The sequence below is a fragment of the Lutjanus erythropterus genome, chromosome 7 (genome assembly GCF_056507025.1).
Source record: "Lutjanus erythropterus isolate fLutEry1 chromosome 7, fLutEry1.hap2, whole genome shotgun sequence".
Lineage (NCBI taxonomy): Eukaryota > Metazoa > Chordata > Actinopteri > Lutjaniformes > Lutjanidae > Lutjanus > Lutjanus erythropterus.
Genome location: NC_139323.1, coordinates 15694082 through 15714652, shown reverse-complemented (window position 1 = coordinate 15714652; position 20571 = coordinate 15694082). Strand labels below are relative to the sequence as shown.

The 20571-nt window shown below is 41.1% G+C and overlaps 2 protein-coding genes across 3 annotated transcripts in view; one reads left to right on the top strand and one right to left on the bottom strand.

Annotated features, from left to right (window-relative positions):
- fgf22 (fibroblast growth factor 22) overlaps positions 1-9140 on the bottom strand; it is a 38755-nt gene extending 29615 nt beyond the window's left edge. Inside the window, exon 1 of the mRNA XM_084722189.1 lies at positions 8065-9140. Within this exon, the coding sequence (XP_084578315.1) occupies positions 8065-8437 (373 nt within the window). The 5' untranslated portion in view covers positions 8438-9140. The remainder of the gene's footprint in view (positions 1-8064) is intronic.
- Positions 9141-19983: 10843 nt separating this feature from the next.
- The window catches only part of polrmt (polymerase (RNA) mitochondrial (DNA directed)), a 65039-nt gene continuing 64451 nt past the window's right edge, over positions 19984-20571 (top strand). For both annotated transcript variants that reach the window (XM_084722907.1, XM_084722908.1), the window contains exon 1: positions 19984-20172. In XM_084722907.1, the coding sequence (XP_084579033.1) occupies positions 20031-20172 (142 nt within the window). In that variant the 5' untranslated portion in view covers positions 19984-20030. The remainder of the gene's footprint in view (positions 20173-20571) is intronic.

Genomic DNA, 20571 nt, shown 5'->3' with positions numbered 1-20571 from the left:
CTGAGGCCATGCACTGTCCTTATTTGAGGGGGATAATAAATGCATGATTCGTGGGATTTTACCCTCCTGCTGGCATCCAAAATGTCCACGAATCCCCTCTCAGTTGAGACGACCCAGAGGAAACCTTACATAATGCCTAATGAGCAACGGGAAACGCTCCAGCACTCTTCTAGCCTTTAATTTCCACCTCAATACTGAGCAGAGCACGCCCCGGCCCTTCTCCTAGCCTCATTAACATGTGTATTCTCCCAATTCAAAACACCAAAGCACTTCCTTCGGCCAGGTGCTTCCCTCTTTAGCCCCTCCAGCCCCGACGCTGTTGATCCAGTCACACATCCCCGTCTGAGTTCGACCACATTTAATGGTGAGTCATGGTGAGGATGTAGGATGGCCGGGACAAAATAAACTTTCTTACACCTTTAAAATGGCAGACAGCAGCAGAACAGGCATTTTGTAATGTCTGTCGCTTTGGCATGCGGATGCCATTGTCCCTAAATTGCAGTCTAGATAACACATGAGCTGATGATAAAGAGTAGTGGTGCCTTTGTGTTAATTTAAAAATATAATGAATGGAAACATAGAGCTCCATCACATGCTTTGTGTATATAATGTATTCTTAAGCATCATTTATGTTTGTGTATTACAATGAAGAGTACTTAACAAGAGCTGAAGTGTGGTCATATGACAAACTGTTCACCAATCATCTGACAAGATTTACCCTCTTTTCCTGCGTAGCCAAGAAATAGCCTGAGAACAGTTTGTGGATGTTAAGACCAAGACTTCCTCTTCCACCACCGTGGAGCCAATAAGAGGCTAATTGTTATCAGACAATGTGTTCTTAAATTTTATTTTGGCCAGTATGTTCCAGTCAGTACTATTTGGACTACAAATGGAGTATAAACGGAAACAAGAACACCAATAAAATTTAGTCTGTTGCCTACAGATTCTCTATATGCAAACATTTGTTTATAGAGATTAACTGTTCACTAACTGATACTTTAAGGTACAGTCAGTTGCACCAGACAAACTACTCAGAAATAAGGTTTTACTTAACATTCACACATAATAACTGCCAGGTGGAAATGTATTTTTACGTCTAGCTGACTGAACTAACTGATTGACTTACTAAATAACTGACAACAATGTTAGCTTGCTAATTTATGAGTCCTTTAGAGTGAATAGTAAAATAAGTCAAATTTAACTTGATCAAAATGCTTTTAAATTTCACATTTCACAAATACATCTCAGTTCACAGAACATTAAATATTGGGCTAACTGACTGCATAATGTTACTGATATTTCCCAGTCGAAACTTCATGAATAGCAAACTACTTACTCTGAAACAAACACATCTTTCCATGTAAGAATAAATTAAACAAAATAAAACAAAAAAGTACAAACAATACAAAATAATAGTTTGGGATTTAAGTTTAATATTTCATTTGCCGAGTTAAAACTGTCATTTTTGGAAGTTATTTTATAGCTCCTGATGCTACATTGTGACCCTGTTAGTTACTTTTGATTGGACAGTCTACAACTTATAACCGATTTATAGAGTATGTTTTTTCAGACTCAACTGGCCAAGGGTCATGTTTAGATGGGAACTCCAGATCCACAAGTGTAATCATTTTATCCCTAACCCTAAACAAGTGTTTTTTGTCCCTAAACCTAATCAGATCAGTTTATATAACATACAAGAAATAACACATACACATCTCACAAGGTTTTTGGAAATCTTGGGTTCCCATCTAGACATAACCCTAACAACTTCCTATCTTTTAATTGTGCAATCCTATTTAGTAAATCTCTAGTGTAAACGTTTAAAACTAACTAGTAGTTACTAAGGATTTAGAAGGGGCTTGGCATTATGAAAAGCTGGTGCAATCCCACCTTGGTATTTACATTGATAAATCACATACATAAAAAGAATCATCCCCACATCTGCTATTAAACCTTTAATAACTGATGTTTCTGGCCATATGGGGGCAGATGAAGCTAGCTGTGAACACTTTTGATGTATGATCATCATTCATTTGGAGTTGTGTTTCTGGCAAGCTGATGAATCTCAGTCTTAAGTCACTCTCTTTTATATCTGTTTTTGGTCACCACCAACTCCTGCAGGAAATATTTAGCTGCTAAATGCACCATGATTTTCACAAGCTTACAGTTTGTCGAGTGTTTGGTGCTGAGCTGGTAGTGTACAGTGTTTTTTAAAGCTTTTCTACTGAAAGCAGTTCCCAGTTGTGGCCAAAAAGAATGGTAACCAAAATAGTAAAGTTGTGGGCTTGACAGCTTAACAACAAATTGAAACTTGCTAAATAGCTCAACAAAGAACTTGAGAAGAGAACTTGATCCTCTGAATTAAAGAAAAGAAGAAATTTCAGGTCAAATAATTACCTTTTTTTTAAATCTTAGTTTTGCTTGTGAAGCTAATGTTTTTAGCAGTGTCAATGCTGTCTAACTGTTCAAACCTTTTAGGTAGATTTAGTCATCTGTCTGCTGCACTCGTCCTGTCTTTTCCCATTTTTAAATTCAACTCAGTCTCGCCTTGGCGAGTGACAGTTTCCCCTGTCTAAAACAAGTTTGAATAATTTCCACAACATATTTCAGTAGGGTGGAAGATTTTCTTCCCATGGGTCCCATCCAAGTCAAATACACTCATGAACCAGGAAAACTCTCACATCAAACAGCAAGATGTTGCACACCAAGGGAAATTTGGTAAACACAACACACCCTGGCTGCGAGAGTTGCCCGGCTGTAGGGGCAGAATGGCCGCAGTGACTTCTGCGATTATAGCGGCGTGATGAGGTGACCTTATTTCCTAAGGGTGAATGGGCTGTCACTACCTGGAGGCTGCACAAACGTTTGATGCCTTTTGCCACACACACCCAAAATTTAACAGTCCATCCTTTAAAATGGGATGAAAAAATTGAAACACAACATTAAAATATATGCAGTGCGGCATGCGAAAAGAATTTGTAAAACAAAACAGAAAGAGGGGAATAAATAGAAAACAGGCTTGTAATTAAAGCCATAAAATTTTAATTAGCTTTCCTGTATTAATTGAATTTGACTTTAGGGACTGTACACTGAGCATTTTCTTTCCTCTACTCTCTATTCCATGCTATTCTATTTAGCTTTATGATTTGCTGTTGCAATTGATCATGAAACGGTTGCTGGGTGTGCCCACACAGCTGTTGTGCTGTAGCACTGTCTAATTAGCAGGCTATGACCGATGACCCAGGACAGGATATGATGCGTACCTGCCTCTGGAACTTTTGTAAACACTTGGGTGTGTTTTTCCCCTCGATCCTTTGCTGCTTTGCCATAGGTCAAAAGAAAAACATGTCGAGGCCCTCCCCTTCGGTCTCTCAAAGCACTGCACTTTGTCTCATCTTGTGGCTACTTTGACAAGTTATTTTTAGGGTGGATCTATATTTAGTGTGTGGTATCAGATAATAGCTGAGTCATTTACTTTACTGATTAATATCTCTGGTTTGATTAACAAATGCAGTACAAGCCATGCAAGCTTACAGCTTGCTTGATTCTGATAACAAACTTCAAGAACAGACACCTGAAACTTTTATGTTTGTGTGTGTGTGTGTGTTTGAGTGTATGTTTGTGTACATTTCCGCATGTGTGCTCACATGACAGGACATTTTTCTCAGAACACTTTGGAGATGGAACTGATACACACTCAGCCTTTCCCGTCTGTTGCTGATGGAAGTTTTGAATTTCATCACTTAAAGGTAATGTGTAACATCTAAGAAGCTCTATTGGCAAATGTGGAATACTCATAAATATGTTTTCTATAGTGTATAATCACCTAAAAATAAGAATCACTGTGTTTTTGTTTTTATCTACAGAGACCGCAGGTCCTCTTCTCTTGAGTCCTACATGTTGGACTGCCACATTTCTACAGTAGCCCAGAACAGACAAACCAAACACTGGTTCTAGAGCCAGCCTTTCACATTTTGCGTGAGTTTTGCAGTCACCCTCGTTTCTCCTACACACTTAACTGGCAAAGTTGGTTGCAACCTGCTATTTCACTGCTAGATGCCACTAAATCCTACACACCGGTCCTTTAAAGGGCATTTAAAGGCACAAAATGCAAGTTCTGCCACTAGGGATTGCTCACATTAAAACAATACAAGACTTTGTGAAGTAGCGTTGAATCAATGGAGTTGTTTCTATTGTTGAACAAAAGCTATTGCAGATGAAAATCTATCTGACACGAACTAGACAGACATGTTCATGGACAAGCTAATCTATTCAAGTTTTATTCACGCCATGTTTAGCCACGTTTGCCAGCTTTCATCCTTACTGTCTGATGTATTCCATGTTTTCCCAGAAGTTATATCAACTGCGAACACATTTCTGTGGGTATGACCATTGTTGGAAACATTTGGTATGATGTAAGTAACCATCTCATCAAAAAATGTAACCTATGTCAAATATTGTAGACATTTTAACGATGAAATGTCATAGCTTTAATCTTGCATCTGTACTTTAATAACATCTGGTAGTAATGACTTCTGTACTATATTTTTGCATGTCATTGTCATAGCTAATTCCTCATGAACTTAAAGCCAAGACTGATAAACAAAAATGTGTTAATTTACCATTTGTGTATTGCATTTTTCTCTGCCTCCCTTCAACCTTGTCCAGCTCTCTCATCCTCCCAGTCCTCCAGCCCTCTTTCTCCCTCTCGCCTCTTCCCTCAGCTGTTCCATGCCCCTGCTCCACTGGGATTGATACAATATTTTCCAACCTCAATTAGCAGAGAGCCTGTTGACTAATTCCAACTGTTTTTGCACCTGAGAGGGAGCTGGGAGTCGGGGCTGGAAAAACTGAGTGGGGTGGAGGTGAGGGCCGGGGCCTGGGTGTAGCAGGCAGAGCTGTCGGGGCAATATAGCTGTGTCGACAAGAGTGTAAGGGCAACACAGAGGACAGAGGAGGGGTCGGCCAGACTGCTGGGCAGGATTTGTGAAAGCTGCATGCAGGCATGCTCCGGACAGCCCTGAACTCAGCTACTGTGGGTTAAACTGTGCGGGGCAGTGCTTTATTCTGCACAAAACAACAGAATAATGTGGAAATTATAATTCAGGCAAAAAGAACAACTGTGTCTCCAATATTGTGTGTCTGTATGGGTATGTATGTGTTTTTGCAAGCATTCAAGCAAATATCTGTATGATTCTGTGATAGCCTTTAAAGGGGTTGTTTTGATTTTTTGATGTGGGGTTGGCTGAGGTACTTATTGATAGTCAGTGTCTTACCCACAGTAGATGGAGGTCACCACGCCCCTAGTTTGGAGACGCAGCAGGAGAGCGGTATAGGGAGCTAAGAAATGTACTGCTGTGGACAGTGTCAGAAACAAAAGGTATCTTAGCCACTTTAAAAAAGTGCCACCTAAAAAAATCTATATCAGTTTAAGTGTACGCTATATTTAGAATATTTTTACGATTTTACTTTGGCATCACACAAGCTTTACCGATAGGAAACTGCTGTTATATAAGCCAAATATTGCACTCGCCAAACCAACCAAACTCCACAGGCAAAACCAATAACTTAACCCCGCAGAACACAGTAGCTGCTGGTCTACAGCTGCCTCAATCAGTTAGTTTGTTTGTGCTATTGTGTGACTTCTGTGTTTTAAAATGATAGTTTGGATGCAGTCACACAATAACACAAAAACAAACAGATCAAGGCAGCGGTAGACCCGCAACTCCCATGTTCTGCAAGGTAAACAACAACATATAACATAACATATTTGACTTATATAACAGTGGTTTCTCATCACAAAAGGCTGTCTGACAACAATATAATGAAGGAAAAATATTATGAATATAGTGTATGCTTAAACTGATGTTCTTGTTGTTTGTAGGTGGACCTTTTTTAAGCCGCTAAAATACCTTTTGTTGCTGACCTCGTCCAGCAGTTCATTGCTTAGCTTCCATGCTGGTACTCCTCTCTGCTTCTCCAAACTGGGGGCATGCTGAACAGCATCCATTGTAGTTAATATAGTATCAATAAGTACCTCATACAGCCCCACTTCAAATAATCTGAACAGTTCCTTTTAGTTACATCAGATAGAAAAATGCATCTTAAAACTATTAATATTACTCTAAAAAGAAAGGTGTCCTCTTTCTTGTGTGAGACTTGCTGATGTTGCACTCCAGTCTCCTTGTCCTGCCATTCAATATGTACAACTTCCTGCCTGTCCCGCCACCCCAATCTATAGCATGGCCACCGTATCAGTATCCAGAAACTGTGTGGGTCAGGAGGCTTTGCGTCTGATTGAAAGCCTCCTTATGTGATGGCAGTAACAGTAGCCCGACACAAAAACAGACTGAGACCTCAAAACGGCCTTAAACCAGATCTTCCACGTTGTGAGGTGCAACCACAGACTGACCACAAGGTCTACATGACCACTTGTTTGGCGCTGTGCTCGGCTCGGGGTGCAGGTACACGCCCTCGCTCTGTGTGAGCACAGAAAGAATCGTTCTTTCCACCAAAGGAAATGAGAGGATGATGGCTAAAGTGTATGAGGACATTACTTTTAAGGGGACTGCACTTTTTCATAGAGAGCTACTGCAACCACCTAAGCATTAATGACATGACTGGCAAGAAAAAGCATGAATTTCACAATCCACAGGCATAATTTCTGCTACTTTCCAAAGAATCTTAACATTAATTCAAACTCCCTCTTGCTGCCAAATTGGTATTGCTATCACTCTTCCAGCTTGAACTCTAAAGTGTCAAATTCATTATGCTTCAGAGTAATATTTTATTATAGTAGCTGACATATATTACCACTAATATGAGAGAATAATGTCCCAACTTGGATAAGCCCATGGGTTCAGATTTAACACAGTAATAATTCTTCTCAACTTGAATTTCTACCAGTGTGTGTGGTTTTTAAAAGATTCTGCCAGGTGACTAATCCCGACAGGTTAACAAATGTCATCCAGTCTGCAGCTTGGAGCTTATTGAAACAGTGGCAACAGACAGACTGGCCTATTAGCTGGACGCAGCAGCTGCTCCTGCCCCCAGTAGCCGTATGGAAAAACTCTGACTCACGCGCTTGTGTAAAAAGGCATTAACGACCAAATGCATAAATATTACAGTCAAAGGCATAAACGTCTCTAAGGACTATCCAGTCAGTCAGTCAGTCGGTGACTAATGGAGAAGGAGGTCAGATCATGACCAGTGTCGGCTTATCTGACCTGGTCAAGCATCTGAAAGACGTCCATTGATAGATACACTGAAGAGGCACGGCTGCTCTATGAACAACCTCTTCTCAGGTATCCACAGGTTAGGTACACATTACAGGCTGTCCAACAAAATAACCTATCTGGGTCTATCTGGAACTGTGCATTGGGAAGTGTTGTCTAGTCTGAGCAGGTGCTAAGAGGCAGGATGTGGTGCCAAGGAGAGCCACAATCATAGGAGACTTTAAAAGGAGATTTACAGCTGTGTGCATGATTGCCAGAACAACATGACAAACAGTATTAGGCAGTAAAGAAAGCCCAAATTTCAATGCAGGTGTCTTTAAACTGAAGCTTTTTTTTCTCAGCACTTTAAATCTGACTGAAACTGCAGTCTCATTACTTAAACTGTGAACAATGCATGTGAAACTGTGTTTTAATTTGTTTAGTGGAATGTGTTTCCATGTCCACCTGCTACTCACAATTGATGGACTCTCATTACAGTTTTGACAAGTTAATCCCCAGTGAAACTTTTTTTTTCCAAGCGCATTTTGCATCGCCAACTGATGCTTAATGTCTCTCCTCAAGTCAGCTTTCCTGTACCGGCTCCCCCACGAGGAGCCTAAATCCACTCAAGGGTATTCCCTTCTTACCTAGCAACGCGTTTCTAATGCTCTAAACAAAACACAAATAGCTCAACAGTGATAGAACCATAGGGTATCCCTATGAACCGCTATAAAAGTGAACAGATAAGAAAGTCCAGCCATAACAATAAAAAGCGAGCACGTCACAGGGCATCCTGGCCACTCTGTTACACCCAACACACAATTGAGATACAGAAGTTAGATGCACTTACTGTCAGCGTAGTTTTTCCGCCGAGTGCCGTCCACCTTGCCCGTTTTGTCAATGCAGAGGAAGAACTTGTTGGCGGAGTAAAGTCGCCGTAGTCGGACGTCGCCTTCTAGGTGATTGTAGCTGCGAGTGTGCCTTTCCAAAGTCCACGAACAGTTGATGCCACTCGCCAGCACCTGAAGGGGTTCATGCCCTACGCCGGGAGGACAGGCCCCTGTGGCAGTGGCAGCGGTGACCAGGAGCAGGGTGAAGCATGCCAGGCAAAGGGAGGCTGTGCTGGGCAGGGGGAGAGGTCGCCCAGCGGAGGCTGAAGTAGTGGTGGTGCCAAGGGCAGGTTCAGGACAGAGATGAGCTACGGACGGCGTCCATCTGCACATGGTGGGTCAGACTCCCAAGGTGCACCTTGTGCAAGCTGTAGGCATGCTGATGATCAGGAGATGTCCCAGTGGAGGGATGACAAGAGGGTGGGAGTCCTGAAGCGAGAAGGGAGGGAGATGGCACTCACAGCAGATCCTCTGGATGTGACGGATGACCAATCTCTACTTTGAGCTGGCAGCAGGCCTTCCTACAGCAACAAGCTCATCAAAGTTTCTCCAGTTGTCATCTTCGGTCTTGTCTCCAGCTCTATTTCTCTATTTGCACGATCCCTTCATGGAGTTAATGAATCCACCTTTGAAAGTTCCTCTTTAATGTCGCTCCTTGTTTCTTGTTCTCCTCCTTGGACTGAGGTCTTCTTTCTCGAAACACAGATAAAGTCCTGGGATGTTTGAGGATGTGCATGTATGTGTATGTGTTTGTATGGGAGTGTTTGTCTGTGTGTATATGGATATGTGTGTTTGTGTGTGTGTGCACCTTGCGATGCTCTACTCTTTCCAGCTGAATAGGGACAAGGTGCCTGTCTGAGCTGCTGACCCGTGGCTGAGAGGGAGTTGAATGAGGGTTGGTGACTGACTCTGTGCGTGTGTGTGTGAGAGAGTGTGTGATACTGAGAGAGGGAGTGAGTAAGTGAGTGAGTATGGGAGGGAGAGAGCTGGTGTGTGTTTGCGACAGAGAGAGAGAGAGAGAGAGAGAGAGAGAGAGAGAGAGAGAGAGAGAGAGAGAGAGAGAGAGAGAGAGAGAGTGTGTGTGTGTCTGTATGTGTCAGAGTGAGCAGCAGTCAGTGAGTGTGTGTCAGCTAGCACGGGGCAGTGAAGCAGCAAGTGAATGGCCTCACGCTCTGCTGTGTGCAGTCAGTCAGTCAGTCCTCTCTTCTGTGGAGGCACCGGCTGAGTTGTCCTGCATTTTATCCTGGGCAGGGCCAGCATCAAGGGGGTTGAAAGGAGGAGAGGGTGGGGGGGGGTGGGGCCACCGCACTCATTCATAACCATTTCAAACAAATGAGAAAGCCTGCATCAAGCACCGTCCCTTTTCTACTCTCTCTCTCTCAGGAAAGTTTGTTCTGTGAGAAACAAGTCATTTGCTTTTCACCTGAGGGTTTTATTATCCTCTTTTCTTTTTCTTCTTCTTTTTTTCGGTCACAGACACCTGGAAAGACTTACATCCCCTTCCTATCCCATGACCTCTGCTGTCTCCCCCTGATGTGAATGGTGAGGCATTTTGTAACGCGGTCAAATCAGCTCCATTACTGTCCAGTGAACCAGCTTGGAGACCGTTTTTTGACACCTTTGCTCTCTTTTCTTCTCTCTGGCCACATGGGGCAAATTAAGGGAGCCTTTCCTTTTTTTATGGCTGCTGGTTTGAATCATCAAGCAGTTGCAAACACAGAGCAGGTTGCAGGAGTGTCGGCAGAGTTAGTCCAGATGAAGCCTGAGAGACTTTCTGATCACCTGTGTTAATATTTCAATGAAACACCCTCTCTGATCTTTGCTGTTTAATTTGAGGGAGCAGGACGGAAATGAAGAACACCTTTTTTGTGACTTCCCACACTCTTGTCTGTTTTTTACAAGCTGTGTAATGAACCTGATTAGGGCAAGGCATTAAAGCTCAGCCAAACCATTCCAGTGAACAGTGATGACTCTTTCAGACATTTGCTATCAGAGTATTATTCTTACAACTTAAATGAAAATATTGATATCACCTTTATACTAGTACAATAAATATAAGTTGCAGCCAGAAGCTGGCTAGCCTAGCTTAGTATCAAGATGTGAAACAGGGCAAAACAAATAGTCTGTCTATGTCCGAAGGTTAAAAAATCCAGGCACCAAGCAAACACAATGATCCTAATCCTGGCTAAGAAATTCTCTTGCATGTAACGCACACATATGAACCCCAGTGAACACCTGTTTTTACAGAAGAAGATATGAAATAGGTTAGGTTTTACACTTTAGATGTGTTGGTGGGCAGATTTTGTTACCTTTGGACAAAACTGCACTTGCTGTTTCCCCTTGTTTCCAGTCTTGGTGCTAAGCTTAGTCAGCTGCAGTGACATATGTCCTGTATTAGAGTTGTAGTATTCAAGATTGTATTGGTCTTAAAACTGGTCTCAAATCTCGGAATTAACCACATTTTTACTCTGTCTCATCTCAGTCTCAGACAAAGACAACTGTGGTTTTATTTCAAAACCAGTTTGACCACAACTACAGTGACATCACCAAATTATCAAACTCTTAGTGTCACTTAAAAAAAGGGATAAAGAAAGGTAATCAAAGAGTAAGTGATGCTAGCAAAGCTAAGTTATGTTTTTGTTTATGATAAACAATTGCAGGCAACATAAAGCTAGGTAGCTAATGTATATGTAGTTACATTACATAAAAGTTAGCGTCAGTGTAAAAGCTAGAATTCATGGTACCGCTCCCTCCCTTGGGCGACAGCACTTGGTCTTGACTCGGTCTTTCTGTGCTTTGCTCTTGGTCTTGACTCACCGCCTCAAAGTCTTGGTCATGTCTCAGTCTCCATTTAGGTTATCTCAAGTACAGTTACTAAATATGAGCTACAGCCAGTAGCTGGTTAGTTTAGCTTAGTATTAAGACATGAAAACGGGCAAATCAAACAAAAACAGGCAACCAACAGAGACTCCACAAATTCAATAGTCTTGGCCAAGAAATAATCTCCACTTAACCTTCTACACATGACCTCAGCGAATAGACAGCCTGAGTCACATCCCATCCAATGGACCACCTTTGGAAAGAATATGCGCTACAGTCAATGGCAAGAGGCAAATTCTTTTTTGACTCAGTTTGAACTGTGCCACAAATCACACATATGATTTTTGTCAATTTAAAAGTTAGTTTTTCAAGTTAAGAAAGTTGATGTTGGTTGTAAAACTGTATCAGACTGTGTAGATATGTAATGTAACACCTAGAAGTTATGAAAGTCACGTCATGACTTTTTCCCTCCAAAACCTAAAGTTAGCCACTGAAGCTACGATGCCTGCATGTTTTTGTATGGGGATGTAGTCACACAACAATGGCTCTTACTGATTCTTTCTGTTCTCTTCCAGGATCAGGAGTTCACAGAAAACTAAACTAAATTACGACAAACCTATGACAAACTTATGTTTTAAATTGACAAACAACATATGTGTAATTTGTGGCACAGTTCAAATGGAAAAAAAAAATCAATTCTCTCTCGCAAAAGACTGCCATTCATATTTTTTCCAAAATCCAAAAAAAGTCCTATGGGGCACACAGAGGAAGGAGCTTAGGCTCTCTTTTGTAGTTTTGTACAGATTAACTAAACAAAATATAAAATGTTAAGTTGCCGTTTTCTCTTGTTTCCTGTCTTTATGCTTAGCTAAGCTAACTGCCTGCTGGCTCCAACAGCATATTTACCATACAGACATGAAAGTGGTATTGATCTATGAATCTAAAGCTTTGGTCATAATTCAATAGCACTAGCACTGTAATGGACAGCTGTGGACTTACAAGAGAGACATTTAAAAAGTGAAACAGAGAGAGAAGATGCAGAAATTCTCAAGTGAGGTTGTCCAGTTAGCGATGGCAATTACCTCCTTTTTAAAGAGAGTCCCTGTTTCAATTATGAGTACCACCCTGAGGCCACGCTTGTCTGGTGCTGGAAGTGTGTTTGAGGAGTGTGTGCTCAGAGAGAGTGACAGTCACTTCACACTCTGTAGCTTGTAAACTGCCCCCAAAGACTTGCTGTCCCCCTAGCCCCTATTTAAACCTTACCATCATAAAAAAAAAAACTATGAGAAAGAGACCAGTCACCTCTTTCCTCAAACTCCCTGTTCCAGCCCCCAACTCCCCCAAGCCATTCCTGTCTACCTGCCGCTATGTTTTGGTCCTTGGTGCCCGCCAGGCTCCTCATCAAAGTTACTTTCAGCATAGATCTATGTGGGCCCTTCGTAAAAATCACAGTCTTTCACCCTCAATTAAACCACACTGCCGTCTCTGTTAACTTCCTCTGGCTTTATCCGCTTTCTGGTTCTTGACTCTTCTTTTCTCTCCTCCTGTCTATGTCCTTGAAAGTCAAAGTCTTTTCTGCATGGAACTGGTGGGAGTCAGAACGAGAAACAAAGGAGAGCAAACAGAGAGGGACAAAGAGAACTGTGAATGTGTTTTTTGTTAGTGTTGTATGAAGTTGTTTCCCTACTTAAAAAAAACATGTAGAAAGTTTTCAGGACACATGAGTGTTTGCAGGCTTGGCTCAGTAACTGATTTATTATTCTCTCTCTATTGGCACTGCAATAGGAAATAGAATTTCTTAACAAAGTTATATAAGGTGTTTGGACAGTTGCTACTTTTTCCCCTTTATAATGGACAGAAGTTTGAAATGTGTTACATGAAAATATGACATTTGAACACAAAAATTCCCACAATGACAGGGCTGCATAGTCATGGCCAACTTTGGAAGCTGTAAACTAATCATTTAGTAACCAAGGTGTGATTTTGTTCTGCAGAACTCTTAAGCTTAAAAATATTATTTTACATTATAGCGTGTTGCTCCCTCCCCGTCCCTTTGCTGATTGAGGCAGATTGTGTTGTTTTGTACGCTGGTGCTTCCAGCTAATAGTCCCAACAGACTCCATATGTCAATTAGAAACTCTCTAACCGCCTTAACCGTTTCTTTGTTCCAGAATGACACTGATAATGTTTGGAGCAGAGTTGCTAACTTTCTAAAGTCATAGAAGTTTGACTAGAATTTGTGCTTCTTTTTTGATCGCCTGACATTCAGGAAGGGAGAATAGAGAGACACTTCTCATTCACTTTATAGTTTTTGTTCCTCTAAAACGTATAGTGTAATTTTTATATTCAGATATATTGTTTTTTGATTAAACTCTTGGGGTATAAATTCAAGACACCTATGCAAACTATGCAGATGTTACAATATAGAACCTGAATATTAGCTACATTAGAAGCTTGGACAATATTGTAATATTATCATGATGTAAGTTAAAAGTAGTCTAACTCATTTGGAAATCAGTATTGTCATTCTGACTCACCAGATGTCAACTGTGGGTACTTGGGTGAAAATTTTAATTCCTCTTCGCCATGTGCAAATGTTCCAACAAAAAAAGGAACCCCTAGACATTATTTTGCAGGGGCATCATTGTCACATCCTGGGTTTTGTGCCACCCAAGATGATTGTGATTTCTAAGAAATACAAACAAGCTATTTTGTCCCCTAAAGCACAATGATAATGTGTAGCACCAGGCCTTTCCCCTGTGATGACACAGCGCTGCGGAAGTAGGTCTAGTTATGCAAGTTGTGGTCATGATAGACCTCAATAAAGTTTTTCTGATTATGTTTATTATTTTCTGGAGCGGTGTCTTTATCTCCGCCAAACACATACAAACAAACAGAACAAAGACAAAGAGAAAACAGAGAAAGTGAGAGAAAAAGAGCATAACAACCCCCAGGAAGCTCCATTTGTCCTTCCTTTGCTGAAATTCCCCATAATTAAAATCATACAATCATTCTATGTGCTGTATAACTTCTTAAAAATCAGAGTGCCCCCTGAGGTCAACAACAAAGCTCGGGCCTCATGTGAGTGTCAGATGTGGCAGCAGATTGCTTTGTGGTGTCTCAGAAGCAAATGTTTGGGCTCTGAGCTCAGTGCTGGAGCAGACACAAGCATAATGTATTTCTTTGTTAAATGTCTTAACATGCAATCTCTTGCTGTTTTACGTGCATCTTTGGCGACTACAGTAATTCACATGATTTCAAGGTCGTAACACATAGTGAAGATTTCATAGATGCCCAGACACAGGGAACCTTTTGGGGAAAAAGACAAGATTGATGCAGGCAGCTTTGAGCTAAATACTGACGTATCTTAGTTTTTAGCACGCAGAAATTTGCAAATTAGCACGAGACAGGAATTACAGTCATGGTCAATTTGAATGCATGGTCATGAGCTGAGCTGAGCTGAGCTGAGTTGAGTTGAGTCGAGTCGAGTCGAGTCGAGTTGGGTCAATTCGAGTTGAGTTGTGTTATGTGGGTGTGCCCTGAGCTGAGAACACCACTCTGTGAGCCAGGCATCCAAGGAGGATGTTCTCAAGTGGAGGAACCTAATCTTTCCCAGCAGGAATCCAAGCGGCTCTGTAAGTGTATGAATAGAGATAATATCTCTATAATGAGGCCTGTTTTGTACCATCAAAGTCTTCAAAAGGGTCTGAAACCCGACCTCCCTCCTAGCAGTGACAATCCCTCAGTAATAGCTCCCTATTATTAATTGTTTTGCCGGGCTGCTAAGTCCTTGTGTCTCTTTTTCTCTCTCTTGCTCTTGTAGTTGTGTTTTAGCAGCTCACCCATGACCTGGTGCTTTTAAGTATGCTGACATGCTGCCAGTTTGTAACTCAGTGGTAGGAAGGTGTTTGTTTTCCTTTTTTCAGATGAAAGTGTTTCCAGATACACAACAATCGACTTTCTCTTTATTGTAGATGCGAAGCTGCAGGGAGTTACAGCACTCACATAAGGAAATTATCTCACACATATTATTCATGGGTAGTAAATTCTTATAATTTCAGCGATTATGCAATTTATCCTTTCAGTGTGTCCAACACTGCCTGCGTTGTTGCGTCAGACCCAACACAGGTGTGCTTCATATCTTTGAGCTGTCTGCTGTGGTTGGCTGACAAACATCCGGACGTGGTTAAAGGAACTGACCAGACCACCCCGACTTAGCCCCACTGAGGACATGGCCTTTTGCATATCCTGCTTCGTGACCATTGTCTATTGTCAGTGGCTTTATGATAAGTGGGTCGTCTATCTGATGCTGTGAAGAGTTCTGAGAGATCCAGCCTCACAGTTCTTCACAGGATAGCAAGCAGAGATCCAACTGACTGATAGTTTGATGAAAAAATGCGACTTGTCAGGAGTGATTAAACATGTGTGCACTGCTAATCTGATATGTCAAAAGCACATAACAGAGGACAGGGATAGATCAGGCCGGCCGTGGTGAGGATTAAGTGTTTCCTGTAAAACAGGCAGCTAAAGAGGGACTTGCCACAGACACTGATTGGTGTTTACAGGCCAAAAGTGCTCTGCATAACTCCCCCCTGCCTTGCAGCTAACGTGGTCCGTGGATGTAGAAAGAAGATCGGGCCTATTAGCTGACTCTTCCCAGACTGAGAGCTCCCAGTGGATACACCCAGACTGGGACCAAAATGGGCCACATTACAGAGATGGTTTACTTGTCAGGCTTGGATCGCAGCACCTTGGAGCTAAATGACCAATAACCAAGTTAACGGCATTTAATAATTAGCTGACTTTCTTTAGCAACAAATAAAGCTATAAATTTCTATCAGGAAAACAACCTCTGTACTGTATTTCCTGTCAGTCACGGAGGCTGTGTTTGTCCTGGTGACCAGTTGCATTCGCTGAGTGACTGCTAATTAAGTAAGCTAAAGGTATCTGTCCATCACGAAACTCTGTAACCAAAATAGCAGAGAGTTGAAGCTGAGCAGTCGGAGAACATCCACCAGAAGGTATTTTCTCCATAAAATATCCAGTTTTACCCAAATCTGTGAATTAGGTTATAAAGTTTGTTTTGTGCGGTGAGGCCCAGGCCTCAGAAACACAGTCCAGTCCAACCAATGGATTTATTCTCCTTCCATACTGTGCTGTGTCATAAGCAAGAAAGCATTTAATTGGACACAAATATAGTGTATGTCCCTGAGGCAGGATGAGTCATCAGTGCTTTTCAACTCTGAAATACCATTTAAAACACCCAAGAATATAAACAACTTTTTGTACTTGCTGGGCCAGATACTGGCATATAGGTGACATATAGCACAATATATTTGTGATAACAGCACTTAAACATATATTTTGACTTATTAGAACTAATAAAAAGGATAAAAAATCTTTGCTTACTCAGCATTTTTCACTTTCCTGATAGCTGAAGTAGGCTAACTTTGTGTGAATGTTGAGGTTGACCTAATGTCATTAAGGTCTGAAGGATGCATCATTCTTTCAAATTATTCTATTAAGATCCACTTGTAAATAGTACAATGGTAGCATGACACATCTAAAGACATTTTAAATGACTCACTAATTCAATCCATGTTTAAATGCCTGTGTGGAGAAACCTAATAAGAGCTGTGTGAGTCACAGCAGTCCAGGAAAAGGCCTGTGTGTAAGCCTGAAGGATCATTCTGATGTCTGTCTCTCTGTAATGGACAGTAATGGACATCAAGTGTGTGATGTTCTGAATAATATTTCATAATTAATGTTTGTATCAGCGGTCTGGAAACTTATGGTAGACTGTAAAAAGTACTAATGTGCTGCATGTCTCGGTGTGAGCACGAAAGTATAATTTCAAAGAAAAACTTTAAAGCAGAAATATGCAACATATTTACTGTAATGAATCATAAAATTAGCATGACATGTCATCAGAGATTAAGGCAACATGATTATTTGAAATACCAACAACAATGCCGCAGCAGTCAGCATGTGCTCCTTTGAAATTGCTATTCTGGTCCAGAATGGACTACAGTGACTGTTTTTGTTCGCCTGTTTTATGTTTATTAAAGTTAAAATTCATGCCAATGAGTGAATGACTGTTTATGAGTTGTAAAAAAGTCAGAAGAACCTTTTGAAAGGAGTAGATGTTTTTAAAGGTTAAAGGAGTCTGGCAGGCAGTAAGGCAGGCAGCCACTAAACTCCAACTCTAGAGTGTGTATTTCCGTTGGCTGACAATTGACAGTTATAAACAGCTGATGAAGAGTTTAGGTCTCATGAACCGATTATAATGTTACACTCATCTTGCATTCATGTAACTCATGTACTCATGTTCACTGTTCCTGCAGCTTGCAGGTAACCTGTCAACTTGCTTCAACCATAGATTGTAAGTTAAATATTGCTTCAGCCTCTTTAATATACTGGCTCCAACTTGCTATTTGGACTAAGAATTATTTTTGAACACTATGGTCTGACATATTGCACCTTTAATAAAGTTCTCATAAATATGACTTCTCAGATGTCACACATGTGGAGCCTCACAGTGAAGTTCCTTAAGAGGCACTTTTTTCCACATGGTGACAGGTCACTAATTCCATGTAAGTGGCGCAGTCACACACACCCGCGCACACAAGAGACTCACACACACACACAAACACATGCCAAAGGCATTTACCAACACAAGCATCTCACAGAGAAGTATCTCCATCAAAAACAGCCCTCTCTCCATCTGTTAAACAAATAGGGAGCCCCTACAAAGGTGTGCAAAAGAGTCCACATGATCAAAGTGTATGAGAATGGCAGCCTTGTCCTGGCCTGGCCATTATCAGGCCCCATGAATGCCTGTCTTCTCCTCTTTTGTCGGTCGAGGCATTGACAGTCACTCACCCGGCAATGACTGTCACACCAGCGCAAAGAGCCAGCCGCCGACAGGGGCCAACCACATCAAACGAGGCTGTCAAGGGGCCCTGCTCGTGAACCGTGGCAACAAACACCTCCTGATCCTCACCTACAGCTCAGCAGCAGACACCCACCGCTGTGCTCTCAGCCACTGCCTCCACTGAGAAAAGATGTACTGCCTAGACCTCATTTCCCTCTCTGCAGCCCCCCTCCTCTCCCTCTCTGTCAAGTAGTGCTTGTGTTAACCTCCAGCCTGCCGAGACACAAAGGGCTGCTAAAGTGTTTAAGAATGCTTTATGGATGCATGACAAGGGGAGGCTGACACTGCTGGGGGGTCAGAGAGGATACAGGATGTGAATGAGATACATTCAGTTTTACTTTCAATTTGGAGCTGAGTCACACTTGATTTAAAATGTATGATGTTTGAACTTCAAAAGTCGACTAGAAGAAGAAAACAATCGTTTTCAATGGGCTGTGACAAGCACTTTGGTCAAGTCAGCATGAGTGCGGGTTGCATGTGTACACTACCAGCTTCAGATGCATGAATGGAAATAAATGGAACTTCAAATGCATAGTTTTTCCTCAACTGATGGGAGGTTTATGTTGAATGTCGTTTATGTTAAGTACCACAGTTAAGAACTGTATAACAATAAATGCTGTACAGGTGCTGAGGCAACAGCACCTGTGTGTTTAAATGGCAATTTCTGTGCTCACAAAGATGTTTTTAACATTATGAATTTCATTTTACATTAAAATGATCATTTATGTATTCTGCAAAAATATTCTAAACTTTGTCTGCTGCATGTTCAATATTTATGTCAACATAAAAAACTAGTACAGGAAGTCAATTTGATCACAGATCATCAGTATGTAAGAGCAACTTTTCCATTCTAAAATAAACTATATTCTGTATCAGTGTCTTTAAAATTGTACAACAAAATATTTGACATCTCAGAGAATCATATATTTATGTGGGATGTAAAATAACGTAACTGTGAGTATAAATGTTAAAATATGATACAAAACATGTTGCTTGTATCATTGTAGGTCACTCATTTTCACCTAGGTCTCCTGTTTGACCTTTAGTCCTGCTTTGATTGACTGTGATGAGACTGCCACCTGTAGGCCAAACATAATTCACCTTCCGCTTCAAACTACTGTGAGGTGTATGAACATTTCAGTTTAGCCACTGAAAAGACAGAAAGGGAAAAAATGGACAATAAACAACACTGAAAAGGAGAAAATACATTAGTAAGTCAGCCTAACATATTTGGATGATAACTGCTATTGAAAAGGAGTACATAAGTTACTAATAACAACTGGAGCCCTAACAATCATATCTGGCTCATTTTTTCCTTTATTCAAAATGAGAAAAACAACTTTTCTGACATTTGCAAATATTCAGACATTGTGCGATTTGTAATGTTTGAATGGTCATACAAGATCATGCACCCTGTAAAGCAATTAGTAACTGCTAATTACAAAGTCTACTTACTTTGGTCAGTGTAATGTAATTACACCACAATCTACACTTGCCTGCACTCCATCAAACCAAACAGACCATACGAGTCAGTAGGTCATATAATATCATTATATCTCAATAAGCAGTCATGGGGTTCCCAAATTTTTCTATGCCAAGGCCCTTCTTGTGTCTTAAAAAAAGCACAAAGTGCTTCCCATAGACAACATAAAAGCACACAGATATAAAAGAGAAGCACAAGAAAGCAAAGCACACAAGTAAAAAGACAAAATAAGACATTTACAAATTAATCATCCAAATAGTAAAACAAGTGCAACTATTAAAATAGATTTTAAATCAGGTAGTTGCACAGCCAAGCTCCACACAAAGTCAAGTGAAAAGTCAAATCTATAAAATTAGTCTAAAGACAAGATTTAAAAGAAGAAGAATTTAAAAATTTGTCCCCACTTTGAAAATTCTAATATATTATTCGATGCATAAAAGTTTCCGTTCAGATATTTAAACGTGCAAAGCTCATCGCAGCAAGACTATGTTAATATATATGACTGTCACATGGAAAACACGATCTTGACAAATATAAACTCATTTACACAACAACAAAGAGCCAGACTCGATGTATCCACGATCTTCTAATCGCGCCTTGAACGATGACGCGCCGTCCTCGCGACTAGCGTGGTCTAATTTAAGATGGCGGCGCAGTGCTGAGAAGTAACGCGGTTATTACATGTCAACATGTCACTTCTCAGATTATGTGCCTTTGCTAAATGTCTGAACCGTCGCAGTTTATTTGAGAAGTGTGCTGTTCGGGTGTCTTTGGCGGACTCGTGTCAGCTGTGTGTGTCGAGGAGGAGCGGAGCAGTGAGACGAATATCAGGTGAGCCGAGAGACTCTGTCTCATATGAATATCATAGTCTGTACAGTGACAGTGGGATGAACAGGTTCACCATCTTTCTTCCAGGATTCTTGTGTTAAATGTCAGTGCATGTACATGTTAATTTAATAACGAAAAGCACTTGTGTTAGCTCACGTTACTGTTTGGTCACACAGTTTGTTATTGAGTCCAGCTGGACGATGTTTTGTTTGTGAACGCGAGCTTGACCGTTAACGTTTAACACGACGACATGTTAGTGAGTAAAAGTCTCTGAACTGTCTTTTGTAGCATTTGTTCATTGAAATAACTACACATCATGTAACTGTCACTAATATTGCTAGAAACTCGATGGGAAAACCTGCCGGACCGCTAATTTAAGAAGCAGGCGTTCACTAATCTTCA